The following is a 27,681-nucleotide window of genomic DNA, read 5'->3' as shown; positions in this document are numbered from 1 at the left end:
TGGCACTTATTGTTCTTTCTGTTATTTTCATCATCTTCATTAAGTTCCACACCGATGCTTTGCAATGGTTTAAATTTGTTCTGCAAATGAATTGATCTCATTTTGTGCAGCAGTTTCTGAGCAACAGTTTAGCATTTGCAGTAGATGATGCTAGCAGGGGTGGAAAACAAGATTACAGAGCTGTACATAGGCCTTTGGGTATGGCTCCAACCTAGACCTATTGCTCATTTCTGTCAGTTGGACTCATCATAGCAGCTGCATCCACACATTTCCGTGCCCAACTCAGTCTCCGCTGCTTTGTTACACCGCCCAGTTAGTGGTCTGCTGGCAACGCTCACAGTCTGATACTCCTCACACAGCAAAGAAATGCCAGCTCTTGAATGCCGATAATTAGCTTCAAAAAGTTATACTCAACGCTGTTTTCTGAAGAAGACTAACAATTTTGACAACATGTGTTCTGAAACTTGAGAAGCCATTTCTAATGTTCCTTTTCCTGTGTGTGTAGCATTCATCTTAAAAGTACAAAAATCCAGAAGAAAAAAGTCCTCTTTTGGCTTTGTTTTGTTTCTAGCTTGTATTTAACAAGCTCAGACAATGTAGCTTGAAAAGCAAGCTTGTGAAAAGAAAAAGAAAAATGAAAAAAAAAACAGCTAATCTAAAGGGCAAGGAAGCAAGGCAGAGAGCAGGTTACAGGGCAAATAAAGCAAAGAATGCCTTCCTTAATTTTACGATGGCGTTTTCAGATACAGATAACTTGCGTGCTAAGTTGATGCTCACAACTTGTGTTTTAGCTATGTTAATATTAAGACAAAATTTTAATATAGTATTGAGTGTTAATCATTTACTTGTGTTTCCTCATTTTATTTAATATTTATACTCAACACATCTCTATTTATCTGGACAACTGAGGGAGGCCAGTGCACAAATCAGGCAGGACACTTGAAGCAAAATGCCATCCCGAACAGGGGAGGGCATTCAGACTTTGTCAGATCACTTTAGATATTCAAAACTAATAAGCTAATGTCAGTCATTTCAGATTCAGAGAGATTCAATTGCTTATCTGCCATTTTATCAGAGGAGAAAAAAGTCTGGTCTTTTGCTGTATCTTTGAATGCTAAGACATGCTAACATAGTCCAATGTCAAAATGCAGAGCTCCTATACAAAACACATAAATATTGGCAAGTGTGTAAATGCCATGGTAAATTGCTGGTTTTTGCCTATTAACCTGGAATACTTACCAAATAGATCATCCATGGATGGTCACAGTCACAAACAGATTCCTTTGCCAGAATTGCATTTTATTTATAGCAAGGATACGTTTTAGAGCAATGTTTTTTGTTTTTTTTAATGTATTAATTACATGATAAAGTGAATGTAATTTTAATTTGAATCATGCAACACCTAGCAAACTATACAGGTCAAGCCTAACATGAGGACCTAGTTTCTGCTAACTCCAATTCACTTTTAAATGTAAGCAATATCCATAAATGTGCTATAGCCCGCACTGCAATATTACACTTTCCACTGCATTACCTTAAAATACTTGGCTATAACTGCAGAATCCAACATCCACAATAATAATAAGAGGGAGAATAAACCTAGCAGTGGTGAAAATTAACATAGCAACATAATTTTGTCTTTGGCCAAAGGGTATGTGCATGTTACTGGAATAGACACATTTATGTTTGTAATGTACAATCTGGAATATTCCTGATAAAGCTCCTGTTCTTTATTAAACTCCATACCATCCTGTATCCTTGCTGTGGCTCTATCAGTCAGCTTTATATTTCCAGAGCTTCGGATCAAATATTGCATAACTTTGTACTTTGAAAGGAACTGTCTAATTACTCTCAACTCATCTGCTTTTTTCCTTTTGATTGAAGGACTGCAGACAAAAACTTTCAGCACATTTTTATCTTTCTCCACCTCTTTAAACAGTTTGCACTGTTTAGTATAATTCACTTCTTTGTGGATTATGTGGCATATAAAGTAAAGGTTACATGCCCCCTGTATACTATTAAGGATCATTATTATATTGCACAGGTAATATTTTAATATGTCTTGACTGGAAAATAATTTATAATATAAATTTTTTGCCACACCATTGCTGTCTGCTCTTAATATACTGCAAAATATTTTCAGTGTGTGACACAAAATGGCCCATTTATATAATAAAAACTTAGCCACATTCACAAACATACAGAGATGTATTTGTCAATTTTGTTTTTACAAGGCAGTAAACTACCACAAATGTACACAAAGATGTAAAGTTGGCATGACTTTTTTTTTTTTTTAATCGGTGAAGCTACTAAGCATCATTGGTTGAATCTTGTGTTCTTGTGTACTGAGGCTGAGAGGGTTGGAAGAGCCAAGCTAACAGGATGTGTCAGAAGACAGAAGTTCTGCTCCCTTCAGAGACCACCTTCATACAGGATTATATAAATGTTGAGCATCAACTTCAGGTAGGAGGACAAAGTGAACACAGAAACTGGATAACACACAAAGACTTGCCAAAACAGAATACTGGTACTTTAGTTCAGTCTTTAATTAGAAAATCTACTGTATACTTATACAGTATGTATATGATACTGTAGCAAATCATGTTAATTTCATTTGTCACATGATAACCTGGTCATCAAAACTTTACCACTTATAAATAAAGTTTTATTTGAAATGTCTTTATGCAGCAGTTCTTCCCATCATGGAAACACTTTCAGTTCATCCATCAGCACTGTTGCTGCATGGAAGAGCATTCGCTTTTTTGTTTCCAACATACAGAAAAAAAAAAAAAATTAAAACAAAAACTTAGACCAGTCAACACAAAACGGCAGTCAGAAACCTGAGTTGAAACATGAGTTTTGGATCTGAACAAACACCCTGAATCCAGTTTATGACAGCAGCTTTCAGAGATGGGGTACATTGTGAGAGTTTGACTCCATGTTTAAAAGAAGGCAAAATGGGCTGGGCATAGAAAGAAACCCTTATAAACATGCAAGTGAAATGAACCTAGAGTGTATAATGTATAATATTATCATTATTATTTTCATTGTTATGGGAGGAAAAAAAAAAAAAAGTCATACATTCCATAGTTTCAGCCTAAAAGGACAGTCGGAACAAAATGCTCTGATCAACCTGACAGACAGTGTGTGGTTCAGTATATTACAGTCAGTCCATAGATACAGATGCAGAGGAGGAAACAAAAAAACAAACAAACAAAAAAACCCAGATCACAGTACAAAGTAAAGATAATAACTTAATTTGCTTGATCTTTAAAAAATCTGCTATTTATATAACCTACCAGCTGAATGTTATTTCAGATAAGAAGAGAGGTTTACGGTTCCTGCCCAACCTTACAAGCAAATATGCCTTGATTTGAATTCATATTTTTAAATCCTCACACTTTGTAAGAATGCAACTTTGTCCAATTGAACAGTACCAGGCACTGAAGTTCTATGGCCAGAGGGTTTTTTTTCTAAATATGACCCTGAATGTAATTGCTTGAAATGCAAGGATTTTCCCTTTAAACATCAATGTCCCAGCACTGTTTACTTACATTAATATATTTCATACATGTAACTAATACAAATTTACTTGCTCTTTGCAACTCCAAAGTCCTTATGTCCACCTGTGTAAATTTGGTACTCCTGTATGTACAGTTCACTTGTAGGCAGTGGAGATAATATATATATATATAAACAGCAGCTTCTCTGTCCTGTGCTGTGCTTCAGAATCAGAGACTGATGATAATGCATGTTCAGTCTGGGTGATTACCGTGGCTTAAATTTTTTTCTTCTTATACATTCTTGAATAACAGCAGAGAGCATCAGAGCTCTGATATGGCTGAGAAATGACAGTCCATCAGTATACAGACCCTCGGAAGCTGATTCTACCACTGGGAAAATCAAGACACATCTGCCTTAACTCCCCTTCCATATTCATCTTCACTTCTCTGCTACTTTCCTCTACCATCATGGTTTGGTTTTCTTATTTCACTTCTTAATTTGACTTCCTTCTAATATCTCAGTCTTCTCTGGTTCTACCTGTTGCAATTAATTACTGTATTTATCTGGGCTTCTGTTTAACAAGGCTCCCCCTTATTCTCTTTTTCTCTCAGCTTGGGTCAGACGAACTCAGTCAGGTGTTTAGCTACACATCCTACTGGCCTGACTTCTTGTCCTTCTGGAAGCTGAAGCTGGTACGCCGGCTTAGTTTGCGCTGCTTTTGGGCAAAGTAGTCAGCTCTTGAAGTGCTGGCACGAGACTCCAGAATGTAGTTCACCTGAGAAATAGTCAGAGGCGCAAAGGACAAATGGAGTTTTCAGTAGCATTCGAACAAGTCTTTGCAAAAAGTAAGGTGAAACAGCAAAGATACTTCATAGATAATTTTTTCAGTTCATACCTTTTAAAATTGTTTTAGATTTAATAAGCCCTCATAAATCAGTAATACCTCAAAGCATGATTTGCAGTTTCCTGACAACAGCACAAGTGTACTGTGAGTTTACTGTTTGAAAAGGAGATTTAACAGGTCTTTTCAAGTCTTATTCCATTTTAATCCATCACCCTGCCCAACAGTAAGAAGATTCAGAGGAATGGGTTTTCAATGCTAAAGCTATCAGCAAAATTGTGCTACAGAAGACATGGGCTGAAATATAGTAAACCTATTATATAAGGAAACAATCAGGAACACACACCAAAAAAGACATTTATTGACACTAATAGAAATTGACTGTGAAATTAACACTTCACCTTGAGCACGATCTCGTTGACTGTAGCAGCATCACATTCAAAGTAAAGCGCCTTGTAGTCATGATTGCTAAGATATGTGAGCTTAAATATCGCATGACCTGCAAGCATAATACAGAGATAACTGCATTTAGAACACATGGAAAAAAAAAACAGTAAAAGCCATATCGTCAGCTAACGAAGTCCCACTAGTAACTTTACAAACCAACCATTTTCATAATCAGAAATATTTTTAGGTGTCCAAGCACTTTGTTTTTTAAAGGGTCATATTTAAAGGGTTTGATTTGTTTTTTTTAAGGGTCCTATTATGTACTGCTGGACCTTTCTTAAAGATTATGTTTGTGCAAGAAGGGCACTGTGTTGGAGTTCAAACACAGGCTAAAACAATGATAGATGGGGTGAATCGCAAGATTGGAAATTGCTTGTGGACGTAGACAAAAGTCCTTGAGTGTATTGCCGTAACTACGCTAAGGCCAGATATGGTGGAAATAAATGGATAGTTTATGCTACAGAGCTAACAATTCTATTTGAGGATGTGGTGGATGAAGCTTTTGAAAGGAAAAAGCTGAAGTATGCTGACTTGGTTGCTGAGGTGAGAGAACATGGGTGGCAGGCACATATAAGACAGGTAGAGATAGGTGTTAATAGATTGTAGCAAAGTTTGCCACATCATTGCTTGTGCAGTTTGGCATTATAGACTGTAAATTAAGAGTAGCTCTAAAGGAGTTATCAGAAGTAGCTGAAAGGGCTAGTCAGTGCTTGTGGATAAGGAGAGCTCAGATTAGCTGGGGTAATGCCCAATAAAGGTGGAGTAGTTAATGTTGTTGTGTCACTGTGTAGAGTGGTAGATGGAACCAGCGGCATGGAGCAGGCATTAATAGTGTTGGCTTTAGTCACTGGGGAGGTGAGGATGGTTCTGTTGTGATGGAGAACAGATGCTGATATAATAGGTAAAATCCATGTGAAACTGGCAGCACTGAGCAAACATTAACAGTGCCAGTTGGGCTGAATACGGCCTTAGTAGCTGTGAAGGCCATCATGGATTTTTTGGGTTTTGCTAGTGGCATAGTGCTTAAAGATGTGTGACTTGGTTTAAAAGTGAGTTTGGTGGAAGGTGAAGCAGGGACCTCATTGTTGAGCCTCCTGGAGGTGGCATGGGCTTTTATATATATATATAAATAAAAGCCCATGTATATACACATACACACACACACACACACACACACACACACACACACACACACACACACACACACCACACCTTTAAAGTAATACTTGATCTATTAAAAAACAAAAAGTTCTAACTTGGACTCTTCTCCTCCACAAGGTCACAGGCGCACAATAAATCTGAGTCTATGGAGATGGGTTTTTGGCGGATCCAGAACTTAGTGCTTGTCTTTTGATTGGTGACAGGGTCGATCTCCACCTTCTCACCAGATATGCCTGAAAGATGACAGGTTAACTTGTTATTTGCAAGAACTGTGCCACTTTAAAAGTGCTGCCAAAAACAAAAAAACAAAAACATTTTTATGCTCACAAGGGGTCCAGGATTGGAAGAGCACAATAACTGTGAGCTCATATGGTGGCTTTGGCAATGCAGACCATTTAAACCAGATTAGACTAGTAAAACATATATAAACACATGCATATATGGCACAAATATGCACACAGATACAGAGAAGTCTGGAATATCATTAAAGGTCTCCCAAAAGGTTTACACCCATTCATTAAAAATGGGTTTAAAAATAGTCTGCAAATACTAGTAACACATGGTAAAATTTGTCAATCACATCAAAATCCCAGAGGAGTTATTCAGGTACATCCTGGAAGATATTTGATACATATGGCACTTATACACAAAACTAACTGAAGATTTGCAGTTAGAGTTATGGTATTTCTTGTAGCATTTAATATGGAAATTTTACAAAACAATGTACTCCAAACAGATTAATCCGAACAATGCTTTGATAGAACCTGTGTGATACTAAGTCCTCTAATGACTGTTAGAATACCAGTACCAGTCACAAAACTAATCAAACACTAATCAAAAGACAAAGCTTTAACAGTCAACTGAAAGGAGTTTATTCATGTAGTATCTAACACCATTATATAAAGCTACAATTTAAATATGAATGCTGATTACTAGATCAGGGCTTTTGCTCAAAATGCAGTATACCTAGTTGAACATCGGTGGTGAAGCGAAGCTTGTGGATCATGCTGATCTTAAAGGATTTGTAGTGGTGACTGCTCAGCATGTCCTGTACCGTAGTGATGTCTATGGGTGGGTCCTCCTCTGAGCTTTCCTCTCCTCTGGAACCTATGGTGTAGAGTTAAACAAATGAACATGGGACAGAAGTATGAGGTCAGGGAGGAGAAAAGTGGAATAAGGTTAAAACTAGGGAGAATTAAAATTAAGTTCTCTGTGCCCTTACAAGTTAATGAGGCTTTCTGTGCACACTAAGACTAATTCCTGAGAGAATGTCAGCTGGACTCAAGCTGTGTGTTGTGTAGGGGCCAACCCAAAACCAAAACTCACTGTTCTCTCGGACAAGACAGAATTCCAGTGTGCTCTGGCTCTCCAGTGTACTGTCCAAATCCACTGCCACGTTTGGCTCAGTCTGCTTCTCCAAACGATACATGGGACCTGCAACAACAGTGATTCTGTTGAGACTTTTTCCTCAAATTGAGGGTGCCTCAATTGTATTCTGACAAGAACTTTGGATGCACACATAGGACAATAAAATAGTAGGATAATAAAATCATTATCTTGAAAAGCTTCACAATATTACCAATACACCATAGGTTTACTGGGTTGAACCTGAAACCCATTCTGTGTTCAATTTGCAAAAACACTCACAATGGGCTACTGTCACAAATAGTAAATAAGATCCCCCCCCCCCCTTCCTACTTAAAAGGCCTGAAAAAGGCTTATAAACTATTAGTAGCATGGTGCTTATATGGGGAGTATATTGAACCACATAAGAGAATCTCACCAAGCTTTTACTAGGTTTGGTGGAAGGGTTTAAACAGTGAAGAAACAACACTGAATATAAGCAAATATATTGGCCTTTTAAGTAGGAAAGAAAAAAGGTTCACCAAGGAAAGATACAGAGCTTGTTAACTATTAAAAAACACAGAAAGAAAAAAAATCTACCTGGGTAGTCTCCCTTTTTTCAGGAGCACTGTGATTTCTCCTGTGTTTGTGTGCTTTACAAAAAACTTGCCATCATAGATGTTTTCAGATCTGATCTGAAAATCCTCAACAGAACAACCTACTATCTTGAGATGTAAAACATCTCAATGGAACCGTAGCAATACAATGAGAAATACTACCTGGAAAAACATGGCTTTGTAGACACATTAGCTACCATGTTAATGCTATACTCAGTTATCACTGTACATAGTTGCTTTCACAATTCTATCCCTCTGATTTACACTTCAGAGTTTAAGAATAACATATAAAACAAAAAACTTTGTTAGTATACAAGCCGCTTTAGCAGACTACCTCTTCCTCCACATATTTGGAGAAACAGTGGAATGTGTCATGAGCCTTCAGTTCCTTGGAGTTTACACAAAAATACTGATTAACACCTTTCACCAGGTGGAAAAAAACCCCCACTGTACTTCTTCAGAAAGACGAAACAGGCCCAACTGCCTCAACAAGAACTAGTGAAGATTATCACAGCAATACTAAGAGCACCATTTATTGCTACATAACTGTGGTATGATATCGGCACAGTCACACATTGGAAGGTTCAAGTGATCAGTAGGGCTGTGTACAAAATATCAAAATGGCAATATATTGTGAAGACATTCTTGCTGATACATGAATCGATACAGTCACTGTTTATATTTATATTATATTCTTTATCTGAATATAAATCTGAAATAGGTCCATTTAGGTTTAAAACCCCTAAGTGCACCTCCAATTGTAAGCTCATTTTTGAGCAATTTGTACTTTGTACTTTAACACCAATTATCTGAAATTGTACATATAGCACAGTGATCATTTGGGATTCAAATTGATGTAGACATCCATTCACATCCAGGCTTATTTTTCCATCATTTAGAAGAAAATGTCAAAAAACAAAAAGCGCCTTTTATTTTTGGGGCAAATAATGTGTATGTTTGCCAGAGATTAATTTTTCAGTCATGCTCGACATTTCCTGATTCACCAGGGTCTTGTCAATTAAAGTGAACAATTTTGAGCACATATATGAAATTACTCAGGAGCTGTGCGGTATTTTCCACTAGGTGTCCTAGATATCTCCAAAGTGCCCTAAAGCCTCTCCAAATGCACACGTCATCGGTCACTATACATTGAGTGTGCAAGAAATCTTTTTTTGCAAACACATCACAACAATGTTCGACAACTTATTAAGAGACAGTATTAGTTTCTTTACAGCTTCATTGTTATAGGCTAAACAATATTAGCTTTATTGCCATTAGTCTTTTAGGCTATGCTGGGGAAAATACTGTAATACTGTAAATGCTGTAATACTGTAATACTGTAATAGTATGCTCTCATTTACACAATTTTCAGCAGGATTACAAATTATTCTAGCAGTAAATGGAAACATCCAGTGATTTGTGAACAAACATCCTAGTCCACGCTAGAAGTCACTAAACCGTTACTCCCAGCTTCCAGCGCATAACTGCACCCAAACAACTCCACATTAACTTCATCCATAATAAGCCTCTTACTTTCCATAATGTCCAACGGTATCCATGACTGCATCAGTTTTGCTAAACAGTATCACACACATGCACTACAGCTTATCTGGCTAATGTGCACAAGTGATGTATTGTGGTCCGGAATGCCCTCCCTCTCAGTGGGCCTCAGTGGTGACCATACAAGGCAAGTGAGGTGTCTACATTTTCACCTAAGCAAGCTCTATTTGTTGAAAGTGCTGCTTATCATCCCTGGTGCATCTGAAAAACACTTGTGAAGTAATTGGTACTCATGGGTGTAAATGTGTGTTACTCAAAGAAAACAGCTCTTTATGGCCCAACAGTATTGGAGGGTTTTAGCTTTCTATTCAGGAACACTGCTACATGACTAACATGTTTTGTGGTAATTAACGGCTTACATATTTTGTGTTAGGTTACAAAGAAGATGAACACATTTTTTTGTACAAAGATATGAGCAAGCATATAAAGAACTTTATTAACATTCTATATACATTCTATATTTAAACATGTCACGCAGTTGCTTTGATGGTAATTGAATTTCTTATGACAATCTGAATTTATCTTATACTGCAAGCATTGTTTAAAAGGCTACTTAAAAGGACAGGCATGAACATTCTGGAAATAAACAAAATAAACATTATGTATTCAGTGTGGGATTTCTGGTGAATGTAGTGGCTGAAAATCTGTAAGTAGGTACTTAACTATTAGTTCCAAGAAATGGACTGTATTTTAAGAATATTCAATGCTATCAAGTGATTAATTGAGTATGCCAGATCAGGCCCGCCCCTGGCCCGCTATGGGGAGCGGGTGCAGTTTTAATGCAGTATGGCTTTTAACCTTTCCAGACAATTAACCTCTTTGGTGATGGTGCTTGCTGACTTAGCATCAACTCCAACTTCAAACAAAACAAGAAATCAATGCCATGTGATGTAATAAAATGTGAGAGTTTAAGTTATAAGTGAGGTTCATGAGTTGCTTTTTATTGTTTCTGTAGAATACTGGTCATCATGTTTGCCTAACATCCAAAGGTGTCACTGTTTATACCAGTCAGAAATGTTACTGCTGTACCTTGGCAGACACAAGTACACCTTTCAGTTTTCTCTTTTGGAAAGTCAATAATTAAATTTCCAACTGTCCTTTACAAAGCCTTTGAGCCTTCTTACCTGAGCCCTTCTGTGAGCCTTTCCTTTTCTTCAGTGCCTTCTGTAGAATGTCCTTCATGGTTACTTTTAGACTGTCCACTGGAATAAGGGAGAAGCCATGTGCTGCATTTCTACAGAGAAAGGAACAAAGATCATCAAATATGCATTACAGAAAATTTAGGTCTTATTGTCAAATAATTATGTTATAACCCAACATGCTATGTGGTATTAGAGATGTGACATTTTAATTGTCTGCATACATTTGTAATACCACAACAGCCATTTTCTCGATGCTATTGTGATTATGCTAGCAGCCAGAATCATCAGCCCTGTACGAACTTGTAGAGTTCTAATCTGGTTAAAAGGTGTACAAAACAATTATGAAAACCTGCCAATACATAATCCACCATAATTTGCTATTGTGCTGTCACTGCCAACAGAACTTGGCTGAAGGGAATTTGGCAGAGGCATTTTTCATGCAGTATGTCATGCAGGCCAGCCAGCTAATCACCTCTTTTCTTAATCACCTATAATGCTAGGTCCATCAATCTAGATAAGCAAAAACTGTTTGGTTATATTTCACGGATATTATTTATCTATAATACATCGTAACTTGTTAGCTAATCATTTAACACTTTTACACTGACAAATGCAACAAGAATCTAGGTATCTGGATAGCTGAAGTTATTTTGAATAGTGCAACAAAGTCCCCACATTCTTACAACTCATAATAACACCTTATAACACCTTTTTACAATGATATCTTCAATCTGTATTAATTTGTCATATAGTTGTAAAGAGGTTTTCTGATTTATAAAATATTTGTCAGACTAGCATATTTGTTGGACTTTCATCTTTCTTGGCTAATTCAATGTTCAAAAGGCTTCACTTCAAAATAGTCTGAAAGTATGTAAACAACCATGTCTACAATATAGTTAAAGCAATATAAAATGTATTAATACTATATGGGTCTAATTAATTAAAAGAATGACACCTTCATTTATTATTTTAAAATGTTCAATATGTACAAAGGTGGTGGGGCCAGAGTTAGTAACAATCTTTTGTAATAATTCACATAATAAAAATACACACACAATAATAATAAGAATTATTATTATTAATTAATTAAAAATAACTTTTTGCTGACTCAAATTGACTAGTTCCATGTTTTTTTCTCCATCATGAACTGACATTTATCAATTTTAATGAACAGAATATTTGATTTTTTTTAACTTTAAATTCTAACATTTTGTCGAAATAAGAGCTAAAACTGGATTTAAATAAACAATGTGTTTTAGATCACTGTAAACAACTGTTTCTGTTGTTTAAAATTGTATGTATATTGTCTCTATAATGAATAATATTAACACAACAAGCATTTTATTAGCAATTTTGTCATCCAATGCCAAAAAAGAAATGTTCCACACAGACTGGAAAATATGAAACACAGTGAGTATTGTAGTGGAAGCTTCAGCCCCCACTCCTGTGACTGCCATTAACCCTGAAGTGACCCTCAATAGCCCTCTTGGAAGGTCTCCTCATCAAGATGGGAGACTACCCTTTGTTCTCCTGCCCGACCGGGCCCTCACTCTTAGGACAACTCATGACAGCCACCCTAAGGTTATAAACCCCTTTTGGGCTCTAAGAAGATGGCACTCTAACAATCTTATCAGATCTTCCAAGTCACTCCGTAAAAAAGGTTTATTAATCCGCAAGGACCAATGGCCCTTACAAAGTGACTTACAAAAGTGTTTTGTCATTTACTCATAGAATACGTCCTAGCCGGTACAGTAGATTAGAGTCCAAGATAACAATGAACTAGAATACTAGAAATACATGGATTGATGCTGATGCCTAGAAGTGCAAAATACATAAGCTCCATCTCTGACATATATCAGTGCAATAAACAATAAGTATCAGAGTTGGTCAACATTAGAGCAGTCAAAACCAGTGCATTAAACAATACCCTACAATAAGTAATAGAGTATTAGACAGTCAACATAGCAGCAGGGTCAGTGGTCATTTAAATAATCCACAAATACATGGGTCCATCCGGACAGCAAGCAGAGGTTCATTCCACCATCTAGAAGCCAGGACAGAGAATAGTCTCGATGCTTGTCTTCCATGACACTTGAAGCATGGTATTTCAAGCCAAGCCGTACTTGAGGTTTGAAGTACTCGAGGTACGGATTGGGCTTTGACCATTGACATCATGTATGGAGGGACTGGTCCATTTTTGGCTTAATAGGCAATCACCAAGGGTTTATGTCTGATGTGGGCTGCTACTGGAAGCCAATGAAGGGAGAGCAGCAGTGGAGTGATGTGTGAACTTCATTAGATTGAAGATCAGTCATGCCTGATCCAGATACAGATTATGACCCCAGATCTGGCCCGAGGAACTAAAAGATCTAAGTAAAACTAAAATATCCCACTTGGAATTTAAGGATGACTTCAGAAACCTTAATATATAGACCAGAAAAACTTATTTAAAAAAAACATATTTTTGAAGGACTAATAGACTTTGACCTTTCCCATATGAAAGGCCTTCTTGTGAATATCACTGCTTTCTTACATATAATTGTGTGCTTTATATTGCTTGTAAGAATGTCTGCACTCCATTTAGAAATATGCAGGTTAATTACAGTGACTGATTCCACCTGTTATAGCTTAAAGGACAACCAAATATCACTACCTAGTTCTTTTATTCCACTCTTTCTCTTCTTTTTGTACATTTTTTTTTATTACTCCACCAAAGCCGGAGATGAGACAAAGAAAGCATGAAAATGCATGAACGAACCTAGGGATAATGTCTCTCACACCCACTCCCAGGAGTCCCATTATAAAAATCGATGCTCCGGTGCAAAGAGGTAGTTAAAGTTTAAGAAAAGTTGGATCCAGAAAAAATGAATTTTGAACCGCTTGTGAGAATTAAGTACTTAGAATAGCATCTTATTTTAGTGTCTTGTATCTACTATGTTAGTCTGTCAACTTGTTTAATTTTCTTTTCAATACTCTATCAATGTAGTAAATTTGTTTCTTTTGTCGTTGTTAGAATTAGAATTAATCCTATTTGGTCAACAGTAATTAATGCCAGTTTTAGCCAACTAGTCATAGCTTTTTCATAGCTACGTATAAGATATGAGCTCACCTTGACCCCTGCAAAGCTAAAAGGAATATCTTCATAACAGATCAAAGCCCTCGATGAGTTCCAGGTTTGCCAGTTCAGAACAACTTGGATGTTGGATCAGGGTCACTGGCAGTGCAGAGGTTTGGAACCTAGTGGAACACACAAACCCAGCTTTGGTCGCACCAAACATTTACCAACTTTCTCTGTGAGCAGACTGACCATTGAAGCCAGAGCTGTATTTTCCATTCATATGCTATCTCAGGGTGTCTTTAGGGTGCAGACATCCTATAAATAATTCTGTCCAGATTAATATCTCATCCCCTCGTAAGTCTAGATAGTAATAGGAATAGGAATCTCTCCCCCTTCCTACAATTCTCTGTTACCTAGCCCCTGTTGCCTTAGCTAAGTTAGCACTGTAGCTAAACAGTTCTCTGGCTTATGCAAAAATTCTATCCCTCTTATTTCAATTTTTTCCTTTTGTTGCTTTTGTTTATTATTATTTATTTCCTTTGTTTTCTCATCCCCCTTTCTTTTTTCCCCCTCTGTTGTCATTTGTTAGGGATTCTGTAAACCTGATCCAAGTCCACTATAGTGGCCTATAACACTTGTCTTACAACATCAGTAATTTGTTTATTCATTAATCAATAAACACATTTATTCATCAAGTTGGTCATTGTGGCAAATATACTTAAAACAATTGTATTTGGTCACTGCACAAAATACAATCTAATTTAGAAAGGAGACTCATAACATTAATAAACCCTGGGTAAATCACAGGTAATAGTTGATAGTTTTTCTGTATATTTAGGGTGGTGCACCTTTCCAACAATTCCTAATATATATCTTTGCTACAGTATTGTTTCAGTATCCATATAACTTCAGAAAGGAGCTAAATACAGAGGTAACTAGGATGGTAGGAGAAGAAATGAGGTTGCAGGTGTATGTGTACCGATGGAAGAAGGTAACATCAGTGGACTGAGGATACATCAAGACAAGAGCTGGTGCTTGGATGAAGGAACTCAGGGGCCTTGCATTGTACAAAACTTATGGCATTGTTCAAATTAGTTGGCTGAAGTGGGCAGGCTATACATCACAGTTTGCAAGAGATCAATACCTCTACTACTACTGAGGAGAACTCAAGCACAGGCATACAGGAAGGTGGAGCATAGGTCAAATAAAGGAATGGTGAAAAACAGGGGAGGAAACAAGTGGCAAAACAAGCTGGGCATATTTTTTGGTAATTCCACAATTATGCCTGTCCTTTAAATGGCCTTTTAAAACATGCTTCTGGTATAAGATAACTTCAGACTTTGTTATAGAAAATTCAATTAATTAAAAATTCAATTAAACTGTGTGACATGTTTAAGTAGCATATAGAATGTTAGTAAATGTCTTTAATTGGTTTCTCATGTCTTGGTACAAAAACATGCGTTCCTTTCCTTCATAACCTAACACAAAATATGCAAGCCTCTAATGAGCATTTTGTGTGTAGCATTTATTAGCATAATGCACATTAGTCATGTAGCAGGGTTCCTGAATAAAAAGTTAAAGCCCTCCTCTCTTAGATTCCTTGGTTGCTGTTGATGCCCATTCACACCTATGAGTACCAAAGGTGTGTGTGTGTGTGTGGGGGGGGGGGGCTGTCAAATTACTTCACAAGTGTTTTCCAGACACAACCAGCGTGATTAGCAGCTGTTTCACCAAATGGAGGTTGCTTAGACAAAAATGCAGATGCCTCCCTTGCCTTACTGGTTTCTCATTTAGTTAGCTACTGCCACGCACACAGCATAACATTGCTTTGTGTTCTCTGCCAGATAAAGTATCACACATGCATGTGATACTGTTTAGTGAAACTGATGCAGTCATGGATATTATTTTCAGTAAATTATTTGATCACCAATACTTTTGGACATTATAGAAAGGAAGAGGTTTATTATGGTTGAAGTCGATTTGGAGTTGATTTGGTGCAGTTATGAGCTGGAAGCTGAGATTAACCATTCAGTGACTTCAAGCATGGACTTCAATGTTTGCATTACAATTCACTGAATGTTTCCATGTTTCACTGCTGAAAAAATTCGTAATCCTCCTACAAATTGTAAGTATAATTGTGAAAGTATACTATTTCTTTATAGCAATAATAGCAATGAAGGTAATAGCAATGAAGCTAATACTGTTTAAGCTATAACAATTGAGCTATAAAGAAACTACTATTGTCTTTTAGTCAGTTGTCGAACTCAATTTATAGCGACTGATGACTGTGCATTTGGAGAGGTTTTTGGGCACTTTGGAGAGATGTCTAGGACACCTAGTGGAAAATACTACATAGCTCTTGAGTAATTTCAAAATTGGTCACTTCATTTGACAAGACCCTGGTGAATCAGGAAATGTAGAGCACGACTGAAAATGAATAATGAGCATCCAGATACACATTATTTGCCCCCAAAATAAAAGGCACAATTTTTTTTTCTTCTCTATTACATGAGCTCAAAAGGAACCTAAATGATGGAAAAATAAGCCTTGATGTAAATGGATGTCTTGGCCCAAGTGTCTACTTCAATTTGAATCCTGAATAATCACTGTGCCATGTGTACAATTTCAGATTTAACTAGCGTTAACTGGTGTTAAAGTGAACAAGTACAAATCGTTCAAAAATGAACTTAAAACTGGAGGTACACTTAGGGGTTAAGATTAGCTCTGAATGAGTTATCAGAAGTAGTTGAAAGGGCTACTCAATTAGGAGATCTCAGAGTGGTTGTAGTAATGCAACAAAGCTGATGTGGCTGAGGTTGTCATGTCATTGTGTAAAGTGGTTGATCCAGATGGATCTGGTGGCATGGAGCAGGCATTAATGGCTTTACTCGTTCAGGAGGACAGAATGGATCTGTTCTTTTGGAGAATGCTTGTGGATATATTATGTAACATCCATGTGGAACTGGTGGCATTGAGTATGCATTAACAGTGCCAGTGGGGCTGGGTAAGGCCTTATTCACTGGGAAGGGCATCATTTTTCAGGTAGTGTGGCATAGTGCTTAAGAGGTGTGACTTGTTTAAAAGTGAGCTCAGAGGGGGATGAAGCTGGGACGCCACCGTTGAGCCTTCTGAATGTGTTGTGAGCTTAATTCAACAAAACACCTACGAAGGGAGTTGCATACCTGATGACCCCTGATAAGAGCTTCTAAAGTTGTGGTTGCTGTAATGATGAGTGTAAGCAGGGCACTATGTGAAGCTCTAATGGAGCTCTGATGGCATAGGATATTTTACATCTTATCCTGGGTATATGTACACAATTAGTTGCCTAGCCACAATACATTCCAAACAGTGTGTTCAACTTATATTGTGCCCAAGTTAAAAGCGTAAAACTCAAATGAATTCCAAATTAATGCCAGACCACCTAGTTAGAGTTGTCTACCAGAAACATTTTCCACTCATTGACTCCCATTGTTGAAATGTGCATATGCAAGGAGTCCATCTGAATTTCAGTCTAGCTAACTGGATCTACGCATCTAAGATGGCAAAAAAAAAACTGTAAAGTTGACAATGAGCTGGAAAAAAGTAAAATACAAAATAGAAAACTGGCATTGCTAGCAAGCAAAAATGGATGAGAGAGAGATGCAAAATTATAGTAAAGTACACAGTTTCCAGAGAAACAGAACGTTTCTGACAGAGGTCCTTCATCAGCTATGCAAGCAAAGTGCTTCCAAGGAACTTTTAGAACCCTATAGAATGAATGTTATGATTTAAACATTTATTTTTTCATATATAGACTGGATCCTGCTATTACTAGTTCAGAAGCACAATGCTCTTGGAATGAACACATAGACAGGGATGCCCAGAGAACAAGAGCTAAACATGTTGCTGTAGTGCATGCATACATAGTGCAACAAGTGATGCAGGAGTGTGTGTCTTTAAACATGTCACTGTGATGTGTGTATCCATACTGCAATAACTGGAAAATGATGGAGGAGGGAAACAGAACTAAACATGCTAGTATGCCACAACTAAAGCTAAAACATGCCAGTATGCCTCAACAGTTGGACCAGGATCCAGAGTAAAGACTTATGACAAAATGAGAAACAGTTAGAGAAACAAAATAAATATAAAAGACTGCTGGATACATAGACAGATTGAAGGACCATGTTAAAATTGCATTGTGCAATTATATAGGAACACAGAAAGAATAGACCTTTTCAGAGAATATCAGGAATGGACTTGTTTAGTGTTAGTTGTATGTGTTAGATGCAATAGTCTTCCATATTACAAAGTGAAGAAATATAATCATTTCTCAGATATTCCAAAGGTTTGTTTTTTTTAAATTATATATATATATATATATATATATATATATATATATATATATATATATATATATATATATATATATATATATATATATATATTCTAGTGCAAATAGTGTAAATATTCCATTCTAACTTTAGAAATTTGCAGATGAAAATGATCTATTCCTTAATGGAGATTTCTTGATTTGTCCTAAACGTTCATTAAAAATAATTATTAAATATATAATTGCTTAATATTGAGCAAGGACAAACAATCTCCAGAGACTCAAACAACCTCCAACTAACCAGAGAGAGAAGGTAGGGAAGAACTTCAGTTGTCAGTGCTGGAAAGTGACATGATAGCCCCGAATAGTCCTTTCCAGATGATTTACCAACTCCCAAAATCATAGTGACATGCAACTAAGAGCAGCGATGTTAAATATTAACATTTCCACCAAGAAGAGTAGTTGATCACTTTCTTTGAAGGGAGAGATCAACCAATACTTCCCACCCTGTCTTCCACACCATCATTCAGTCCTTATTCTCCTTCCCCCAAATCACTGCCAACTTTCTCTTCTCTTCCTTCAGAAGTTGTTCTGCAAATCTGGTTTATGACCATACCATCTGTCCACTCAATCCCACTCATCCCACAATTCTCCAGACTATCTCCCAAGACCTTCTCCCTTTCCTTACTTCCATCATAAATGGCTCTATTATGCTGGGTCAAATACCAACTGCTGTCAAGACCACCAGGGATACTTTCATTTGGGGGGGGGGGGGGGAAATCTCTATCATCATCAACATCTTCCAAACGATATCACTTTTGTTACTTTCTGAAATGCTGCAGTCTGTCAGTAAGAATCAGGATCACAAACAGTGGGGTTTCAAAAACACACTATAGAACACTATACACTATAGCACACTATAGAAACTGCCCTCATAGCAGTTAACAGAAAACTTCATCCTGCCATATCTTCCAAACTATCATCACTCCTGATCCTCTTAGATCTTTTTGCTGCCTTTGACATTGTTAATTACAATATTCTTTTATCCCACCTTTCTAGTGCTAGTATGAGAGTGATTCAGCATGGTAATGGTTTGCATCCTATCTAGAAGAGCATTCATATCAGGTGATAAGGACAGCATCCTCATTTGCATGGAGCATACTCTCTAGGAGAGGCAATACCATTTCTATACTTTCTGATTCGTTTCACAGATTACAGTTAACAGTGTAATTGCCAGAGTATAATGGTAACGTCTGAGAAATGACAGCTCTACTTGCTGAGCAAAGAGTCACTGCAGCTAGACAGGCAGATTTAGGTCATCGAAGCGCAGGAGTCTAACCTTAACCAACAGAAGATGCTAAGTGAATTCTATGTCTACACCAGGAGTTCCCAAACTTTTTATCTGGGCACCCACAGAGTACATCATGAGTTAACATGACATGTTAACAGTATATAAGCAAAATAATTTTAAAACTGACATATGAGCAACATTTATTTTTTCATAAGCTGTTTTATTATTATGATACTTTGTACCCTGTCCATATTGCCTAGACTTCCCTCAACTCTCACAAAACAAAACACAACGCACGGTGTGTTGGCAGAATGTAACCATCAAAAACATGATATATTCACATATATGATATTAACAAAGGCAGAGGTCAACAACCCCAAGTGGGTTTTAAACCCAGGTCATACAAGCAATAGACATGTGCACTGATCAATGGACCAAAGAGCCAGCTCATTGCACTAGCAGCCAGAGCGCCAATGACATAATTGGATGATTGGATAATTACAAGAACGAGCATGTGTCCATCTGTTCTAACAAAGTGGCCGGTAGGGTTGCCACCTTTCCAACAAGCCAAAACTGGACATACTATTTCATTAGACTCAACATACATTAAAGGGTTTGCTTCCTGTATTTTATATTTGATTCTGCCTGCCAACTTCTGACCGGCCAGTGGGAGGCGGAGGTAAGGAGTGACAAATAAACTGACTGATATGACTGTATTGTTTGTTCAATCCCCCACAGTTCAGGAGCACATTGCAAAAAAAAAAAAAAAAACCAACAACATACAAACAGGAGTCCAAACTGGACACCCATATATACAGCCTAAAAATAAGACTTGTCAGGTGAAAACTCAGTGGATGACAACCATGGTGGTCATATATAAATTAATAGTAGTGATAAAAAAAGGTAAAGTGAAAAAATAGGAGGCACTCTTTTGGAAACATTTTTGTGACCACAATTTGATTCTTGCTTCTTCAAAAAGGTATTACCATGTCAAAAATGTAAGCGAACATGGATGTTAATTATCTTAAAATAAGTTATGCTATGTTATCTTAAAAGAAGTTAACATCTTAGCTAGCTGGCAGGCTAAGCTAGCTAGCTAAGATTGGTTCATGTCAGAACAACATAAGGCAATACTGTACATGATGCAAATTTGACAAGCTGTGCATTGTTCAGAAGCATGTTTAGATTTCTATTAATAGGGAATCCCACTGGTTATACATTTGTCCTTAGTCTTTTATATTTTTTTAAACAGCTCTGAACCGCCCCTTCTCTGAACTATCACCACAAGTAATAAAGGTTTAAGTGATATGGGCTACTCGTCCTTATGCAAGCACACCAGCAAAGATAAAACAGAATCCAAAAGGATAGATCAGCCAAGGAGGGAAAATTAGCTTTTGCTCTGGCAACTTTAGCCCGGCCTCGTGCAAAGTGCATAAAATAAGTTAAGAATGACTCACATTCTTACAAAAAGTGACTGCTTGGGCCCCAGTCCTGGAGAAGAGTACTTCTCCACCAGAGCGAGTGTGCTGAAGCCAAACTTATGGATGGGCTCGTTGGAATCTAGAGGCGGGAAATCTGTGTCCACCTCCCCATCATCCTCAGCTATGTGGAGGCAGTATGTGTTGACATTCTCACTGCAAAGACAAGAGCAAAGGCAGACATAGTACCAGACATCAGTAATAGGTTTCAGTTAAAGGAGTTACAGGGTTTTAGAATTAGTTTTCACATAGCCATTATATGATCTTTAATGTTAAAACATGGCATGTTATATAGTTATTTAATTAGTCTGTCATTACGTTTGGTCATAGTTTGGTAAGTACTGAGGTGATGCGGTTTATTTTGAGTTTTCTTTTTGTCTTCTCTTTTGGTTCAGGAAGTTAGGGCAGGTTATTGTTGTTCATTTATGTCTGTTATTTTCTCCGTTAGGCAAGTTATCTGCTCTGTTTTTTTTGTAGGACTTTATTATTATTGTTTATTATTATTGTTTATGTTTATTATTTTGGCACCATCACCTCCTGAAGCACCCTCTATGAAATAAATATCTCCTTTTCTGTTATATCCTTTTCCACATTTCTCCTTTCCGTTATGGTCTGAACCCTAGATCGGGTCATAACACCTGCAAAAGGCCTACACTGCATGCATAGACTTGTGAATCAACATCATGATCAAAAGGGCATCTGGCATTCTGTCAGACAGCTTGGCCAGTCAGACTCCCAAGCCAAGTCCAGTGGGTCACAGAAAATGGAGTCTATTGCTTCCTCATTGCATCTGCAGGACTGTGAACCAGCAACTCAATAGGAAAGGGGACCCTTCATTCAGAGCCACTGATTTTGACCTGTTCAAGTCATTGCAGAGTAAGGCCTGATAGCCAGTATCTGTATCTCTGTATGAGGATTTGATCAGTTAATTCTTCCCTCCCATCTGTTAGATTGCCTGTTCAGTCTTAAAATGCATTACGTTTAGCTACCCTGCTTTGTCCTCAATATATCTTTACAACTTTAGCAAACTGGCATGGAGTCAGAAGGCCCAACAAATATGGAGGAAGGAGTGGTTGTTCCCAACATTCCTTGCCCTATGTCCCAGGTTCAATTTACTGTAGCATGCATCCAGTAGCTGAATTGGAGACATTTGGGTCACATCTATTTGCATCCAAATGATGAAAAAAAAAAAGTGCTGTAGTGCTGTTGACCATATGGATCTTGTTTTAATGTATTTGTAATGATTCTTCTGATTTTCCTCTAAATGAGGAAACTGTTCAACTGTTCCAAATATAATCATCTGTCCCACTGAACTGGTTCTTCGCTTAATGTGTCCAAAGTAATAATAAAAAAAGGTTTCAATGAGGTTTAAACTTCATTTTCATGGTCTGCTTTGATGCCACTTCACTATCTGCAATCATAATAACTTACCCATAGAATTAGAATAGGACTAGGTTGAACCCTGATTCAATAATTAGGTATCCAATAGCTCTTTTTGACCAAAATAACTGGTTCTTGAACTGGTATTGCTCAGGCTTCTTAGAATGTTGGTGTTATTCAAAGATGCAGCACATGTTTGCACAAGTATTTATTGGAAACAAGGATGCATCCTCAACCCGAGGAAGTAAACAGTAGTAACAAGATGGCAGAACACATAGATTACATGTGAGCATTTGTGCTGTTGTTTTGGATGTTTGTTTTTATCCAGAAATCAAGCATCGATCAACTATTGTTGCTTTCTTTTTCCTCTACAACTTGACACACACCCATGTCATCCTCATTTGCGCTGAAAAACCTATTCTTTGTTGCTGAGAAGAACTTACAGCTGGGAATATCTATTTTTGGTGGAAATGTGTCAAATGTTTCAGTTAGGTGTGCCCCAAACTGGAATGAAAATATTTTTCTAAGGCCAACTGTTCCACTTGTGTTACCTTTACCACAAAGGCAGTGTTCTCGGGACACTGAGCATAGGAGGGTATTTTTCTGTACTGGGTGGTTGTAACCGCATTTAAGTCCCACATAAGCTCAAAGCCTTTGTATCTTTTCTAGGCTCTTCTCCAGAGGAAACTTGTCCTCTCATTGTTATGCCAATCAGGCCACATCACAATCACCAAGAGTGTCAGTCCTTGGTGTTGTGCTGGCCAAATTAGATTCTGCTTTCTTTACTTCATCCAATCTCTTATTTTCATAGTTGTGTTCACACATTTCACAACTTAGCCAAATTATAAGTCTTCATATTGTTCTATGAAGTAGGGAGCATGTTCCAGTAATTTTATGCAGGCAAACCTAGGAAATGTGCCGAGTGGTGAAATAAAATAATAAACCCAAGGGAATTCCTGTTGAAACTGAGAAAGGTCAAGTCTTTTTACAGCTAGAGGGAAAAGAGGTACCTGGGGAGGATTCAAAATAGTTCTTTACTTAAGCATTATTATAAATTAAATGAACAGACAATGCCTAATATGATTAAAAAGAATACTGCTTCATAAACTATTATATAAATTATGGGAGCAGACTTTTATGATGAGCCAAAATATGGTGATTTGGCTCATCACCATCATTTGGCTCATCACTTGGAATTTAAGCATTGCAAATTCTGCATCTTATTTGTCCACTGTACAACATTGTACAAACAAAAAATGGTAATTGTTGCTCTGGAATGGTTTTTTCTACTAAATGTACTCAAGTAAATCTTTGCTGAGTCAATTTCAACAACAAAAATATAACTTTAAATATATCCACAAGCAGTAATTTTGGGTCCAAGCAGTCTCGCCAGTCTGATGTGAAGCAACATGGACACAGAACCCACCCACCATGGACACACGACATTCTTACTTTGTCCACAATTTCATGAAGATGCCGTAAAAAGGTGGTTGAGGTTAGCTCACAATGAAAAAGTGTTTTGATGAACTAGAAATTTGATTGCTAAGTTAATAAAACTGTATAGACATATACACATATAGAGTTCGATATCCCTTGCCCTCCATTCAGTCATTAAAGGTTTTTAAATGTATACAACAGCAGTTTGAATATAATGTGAAAAGCTGGTGACAGTTTTTGATGAGGGCCTAAAATTGAACTGTTCAGTGCAGCGCAATTGTTTCTTGCACCACACTGCAAGTAGTGGATGCCTTAGCACCAGTGTTGGAATTATGAAATGTATGGAATTAACTTTCAGTAACTGTTACAACTGGTTAGTTGTGACGGGAATGAGAGAATGTGTCCGGTTACATCACATCTATGAATGTTTTCTTGAAAACACCATGTCTCTTTGCAACCAAGACTACTCATGGTGTTTACAACACACAAACTGGTATGTTGGGTCTAATGTGAAATGGTGGTGAATTTCTGAGTTTTTGATGATGGTATAAAAACATAAGAACTGTACTGTGCTGCTATAATAACCTGCATTGATTATATGATAACATGATTGCAAGTACACTTCGATAGCCCTGTTTACTGTGCTGTTCTATATAGTATTTCACTAAACTTCATTATCTGTTGTACTGTATCATATTCATACATATTCAAACAAACCAGACTTATTGGAGGGCTTCAGTTTTTGTGAACATATATCTGTAGGTTGAGATATATACAACCTACCCTTGTAGGTTGAACCATGCAGTTTAAATGTGTCCCTTTTTTGTCAAAAATATCTCATTTGTACAAAATAAAGCTCATCATTTATCAACACTGAAGAGTTAACAAGACTGACATAAATGTGACATAGCTATTGTATCTAACTGGTCACTGCACATCCAGTCAGATAGATGTTTGAATATCCATCAGCCAATCAATTTGCAACGAAACAGCTTTGTTCTTTCCAATTACTGTTAAGATATTGCATTCCAGTAACTGTTATTTTGAATAATATTGACACATATCAAGCACACTTCCAATTAAAGTGTTGAATTATTGTGTGAAGTTTAGTTGTAAGTTAATTAAATGAGTGAAAGCATATGTATATGTAAAGACTGAATATAGGTATATGTTATAGACTCTGACACCACACATTGGCAAGATTATAAATAAGTAAGAAGCCAAATGTCAGTTTGATTGTGTATGCATGTGAGAGAGAGAGTGTGTGTGAGTGTGGGTGTGAGGGGTAGTATTTAGGATAACCCTAGTAGTAAGTTTGTGTGTGAAGTGTGTGTGCGTCACTGTGTATTTTGCTGAGTTTTTGAGTATTTGGTGCTGGTATAAACAACTAATAACAGTACTGTGCTGCACTAAAGACCTGTGCGGATTGTATGACACTATGACTACAAGTAATGCATGCCTTGTGAATGTTTACAAACTGCCATGTTCCGCCCATAATCTTCTGAATCTGAAATCAATGTACAAGATTGTTCCGTCATTACATGCATGTCTGTAAATTTCTATGTGGATGTAAACTACTTTTCCTGACTTCTGCCCATTTACGTTTTTAAAAATAAGGCCTGTGAATAAGTGCAAAGTGGGTAACTGTGCATTGTAGCGCCTCCCAATGTCATAACTGGTTCAATCTTTGCAGGCAACATCAGACTATCATACATGTGTGTCTGCAGAATTCTGTGTTGATATGACATACATTTCCTCACTTCTCTCCATTTAGGTATATAAACAGGCCTGTGACCCCTATGTGCACCTCCAATTTTAAGATCATTTTTTAACAATTTGTACTTGTTTAGTTTAACACTAGTTGTCTGAAATTGTACACACAGCACAATGATCATTCAGGATTCATTCACATGCAGCACTATGAATGATTTGATTGCCAATACATCATGGAAAGGAAGAGGCTTATTTTAGCTGAATTTTGTGTGGAGTTCTTTGGGTGCAGTTATGAGCTGGAAGCTGAGAGATGGTATTGTACACATGACACAACGATCATTCAGGATTCAAATTGGAATAGACACTTGGGCCAAGACATCTATTCACATCAAGGCTTATTTTTTACATCATTTAGGTTCCATTTGAGCTCATCTAATACAGAAGAAAATATCAAAAAACACCTTTTATTTTGGGGGTTGATGATATGCATTAGGATACTGAAGATTCAATTTCAGTGATGCTCTACATTTCCTGATTCACCAGGGTCTTGTGTTGTCTAATGTGAACAATTTTAAACATATACATTAAATTATTTATGTGCTATACAGTATTTTCCACTGCGTGTCCTAGACATCTTCAAAGTGCCCCAAAACCTCTCCAAATGCACACAAAGTCATCATTATACATTTAGTTTTCTTTTTAAAGCATCACAGCAATGTTGAACAACTTACTAAAAGACAACATTAACAATATTATAGCTTCATTGTTAAAGGCTAAACAATTTTAGCTTCATTGCTATTAGGCTAAATAGTTGTTAAAAAGTTATATGTAATTAAAAGGCCCACTATAAGTGCTTGGACCCCTTTTGTTTTTGTTAGGATTTTTTTTAATTATTTTTTTTTTCCCCCATAAAAAGTATGCAGATCAAACCATAAGTCCGAAAGACATGAAACTTGATCAACAGGTAGTAGTCCCTCCCGCTACTCAGACGCATGACGCCAGCCTGATCAGACTATAGGTGGTGCTATGACACATCCAAATGTGTTCCAGTGCATGACACACACCATAAGACCCAAAAAACTAAATTCCACTTCCAGTGAATTCCTCGGCTCAAGCCAAACAAAAAGCCTCAAGAAACACTTAGCTCCACCTAGATATTTTGCTAATTTGCATAATATGCAAAAACTACTTTTCTGAACCTCAATAATTATCAAAAACATTTTGACATTTCAAAACAACATGGCCACCATATGCAAATTAACCCTTCAGGTTATGCAAATTTTGCATTATTGGCTATAACTCATGAATGCTTCATTCAATTTTGATGAAACTTCATAGACAGTTTAGGCCCCTAATGGTGGTTTGCCATATTCATTTTGGCGAATGTATGTCAGTAGAGGGTGCTATAAATCCCAGATAACTATCTCAGCAGCCCAACATTAGATCAACAGGCTTTGGCAGTCTTAACATTGACCAGTCATGATGAAATTTAAATGCTGTGGATTTCAAGACATTTGCCCATTAGGGCCGCTATTACAGAAAATCAAATATATCTCCTACATATTTTCACTTAGGAACATACTGGATTCACATGATACCCTGCAGTAGTCCTAACAAATTTGCAACTGCAAGTTGCAAGTCAGAAATGTTTAGTTTTGTTGCATTCATTAATTGTATAAAATTTGCACTTTTGAAACTAGTCCTAGGATTTTCATTCAGTCACATCACATCAGTTCTTGAAATAATCTATAGAGTCTGAGACTAAATAATCATCAAAAAAATGTTGACTGTATGTGGCTGCAACACATTGATCAAATGGGTACAAGTATGACTTTTCTGAGTCAAATTACTGAAATGCTATCATAGTTTGTCTGATTTTGACGAAAATGGAAATATGCAAAGTTTGAGCACAGTAAACAGGGCTACTAAAGTGTACTTGCACTCATATAATCATATAATCAATGCTGACTTTTAGAGCAGCACTGTACCATTCTTATCTTTATCACCAAAAACTAAACTCAGCAATTCACCACCATTTCACATTAGACCCAACATTCCAGTTTGTGCAATGTAAACACCTTGATTGTCTTTAAAATATTGCAAAGAGACAGGGTGTTTTCACAAAACATTCACAAATGTGATGTAATCCGGTACTTCACCAGCTTTTCACATTGTATGCAAAGTGCTACTATATAAATTTTAAAACCTTTAATGACTGAATGGAGGGCAGGGGATATCCCAGTTTACACGTCTATACAGCTGTGCCTATACATTCTTCTTAACTTAGCAAGCACCTCAATCAAATTCATCACAATTTGTCACTTAAGCTCAACCACGTTTTTCACAGCACCTTCATGAAACAGTGGACAAAGTCAGAATGTCATTTATCCTTGTTG

The 27,681-nt window shown here is 37.0% G+C and overlaps 1 protein-coding gene across 7 annotated transcripts in view; it reads right to left on the bottom strand.

Annotated features, from left to right (window-relative positions):
- Positions 1-2,224: 2,224 nt before the first annotated feature.
- Positions 2,225-27,681, bottom strand: part of mapkap1 (MAPK associated protein 1) — a 40,642-nt gene continuing 15,185 nt past the window's right edge. For 3 of the 7 annotated variants that reach the window (XM_081714027.1, XM_081714036.1, XM_027030483.3), the window contains 7 exons: positions 20,735-20,911; positions 10,599-10,708; positions 7,280-7,387; positions 6,920-7,060; positions 6,049-6,186; positions 4,747-4,844; positions 2,228-4,279 (listed from right to left, as the gene is read on the bottom strand). In XM_081714027.1, the coding sequence (XP_081570153.1) occupies positions 4,157-4,279; positions 4,747-4,844; positions 6,049-6,186; positions 6,920-7,060; positions 7,280-7,387; positions 10,599-10,708; positions 20,735-20,911 (895 nt within the window). In that variant the 3' untranslated portion in view covers positions 2,228-4,156. Of the gene's footprint in view, positions 4,280-4,746; positions 4,845-6,048; positions 6,187-6,919; positions 7,061-7,279; positions 7,388-10,598; positions 10,709-20,734; positions 20,912-27,681 lie in introns of all 7 variants that reach the window. The other 4 variants (XM_081714011.1, XM_027030482.3, XM_081714019.1 and 1 more) reach the window with 3 other exon arrangements.

This window comes from Electrophorus electricus, chromosome 1 (assembly GCF_041902795.1).
Source record: "Electrophorus electricus isolate QZ-2024a chromosome 1, ASM4190279v1, whole genome shotgun sequence".
NCBI classification, from domain to species: Eukaryota; Metazoa; Chordata; class Actinopteri; order Gymnotiformes; family Gymnotidae; genus Electrophorus; species Electrophorus electricus.
Note: the sequence above shows the minus strand (reverse complement) of the source record. Positions and strands in the feature narration are given on the sequence as shown.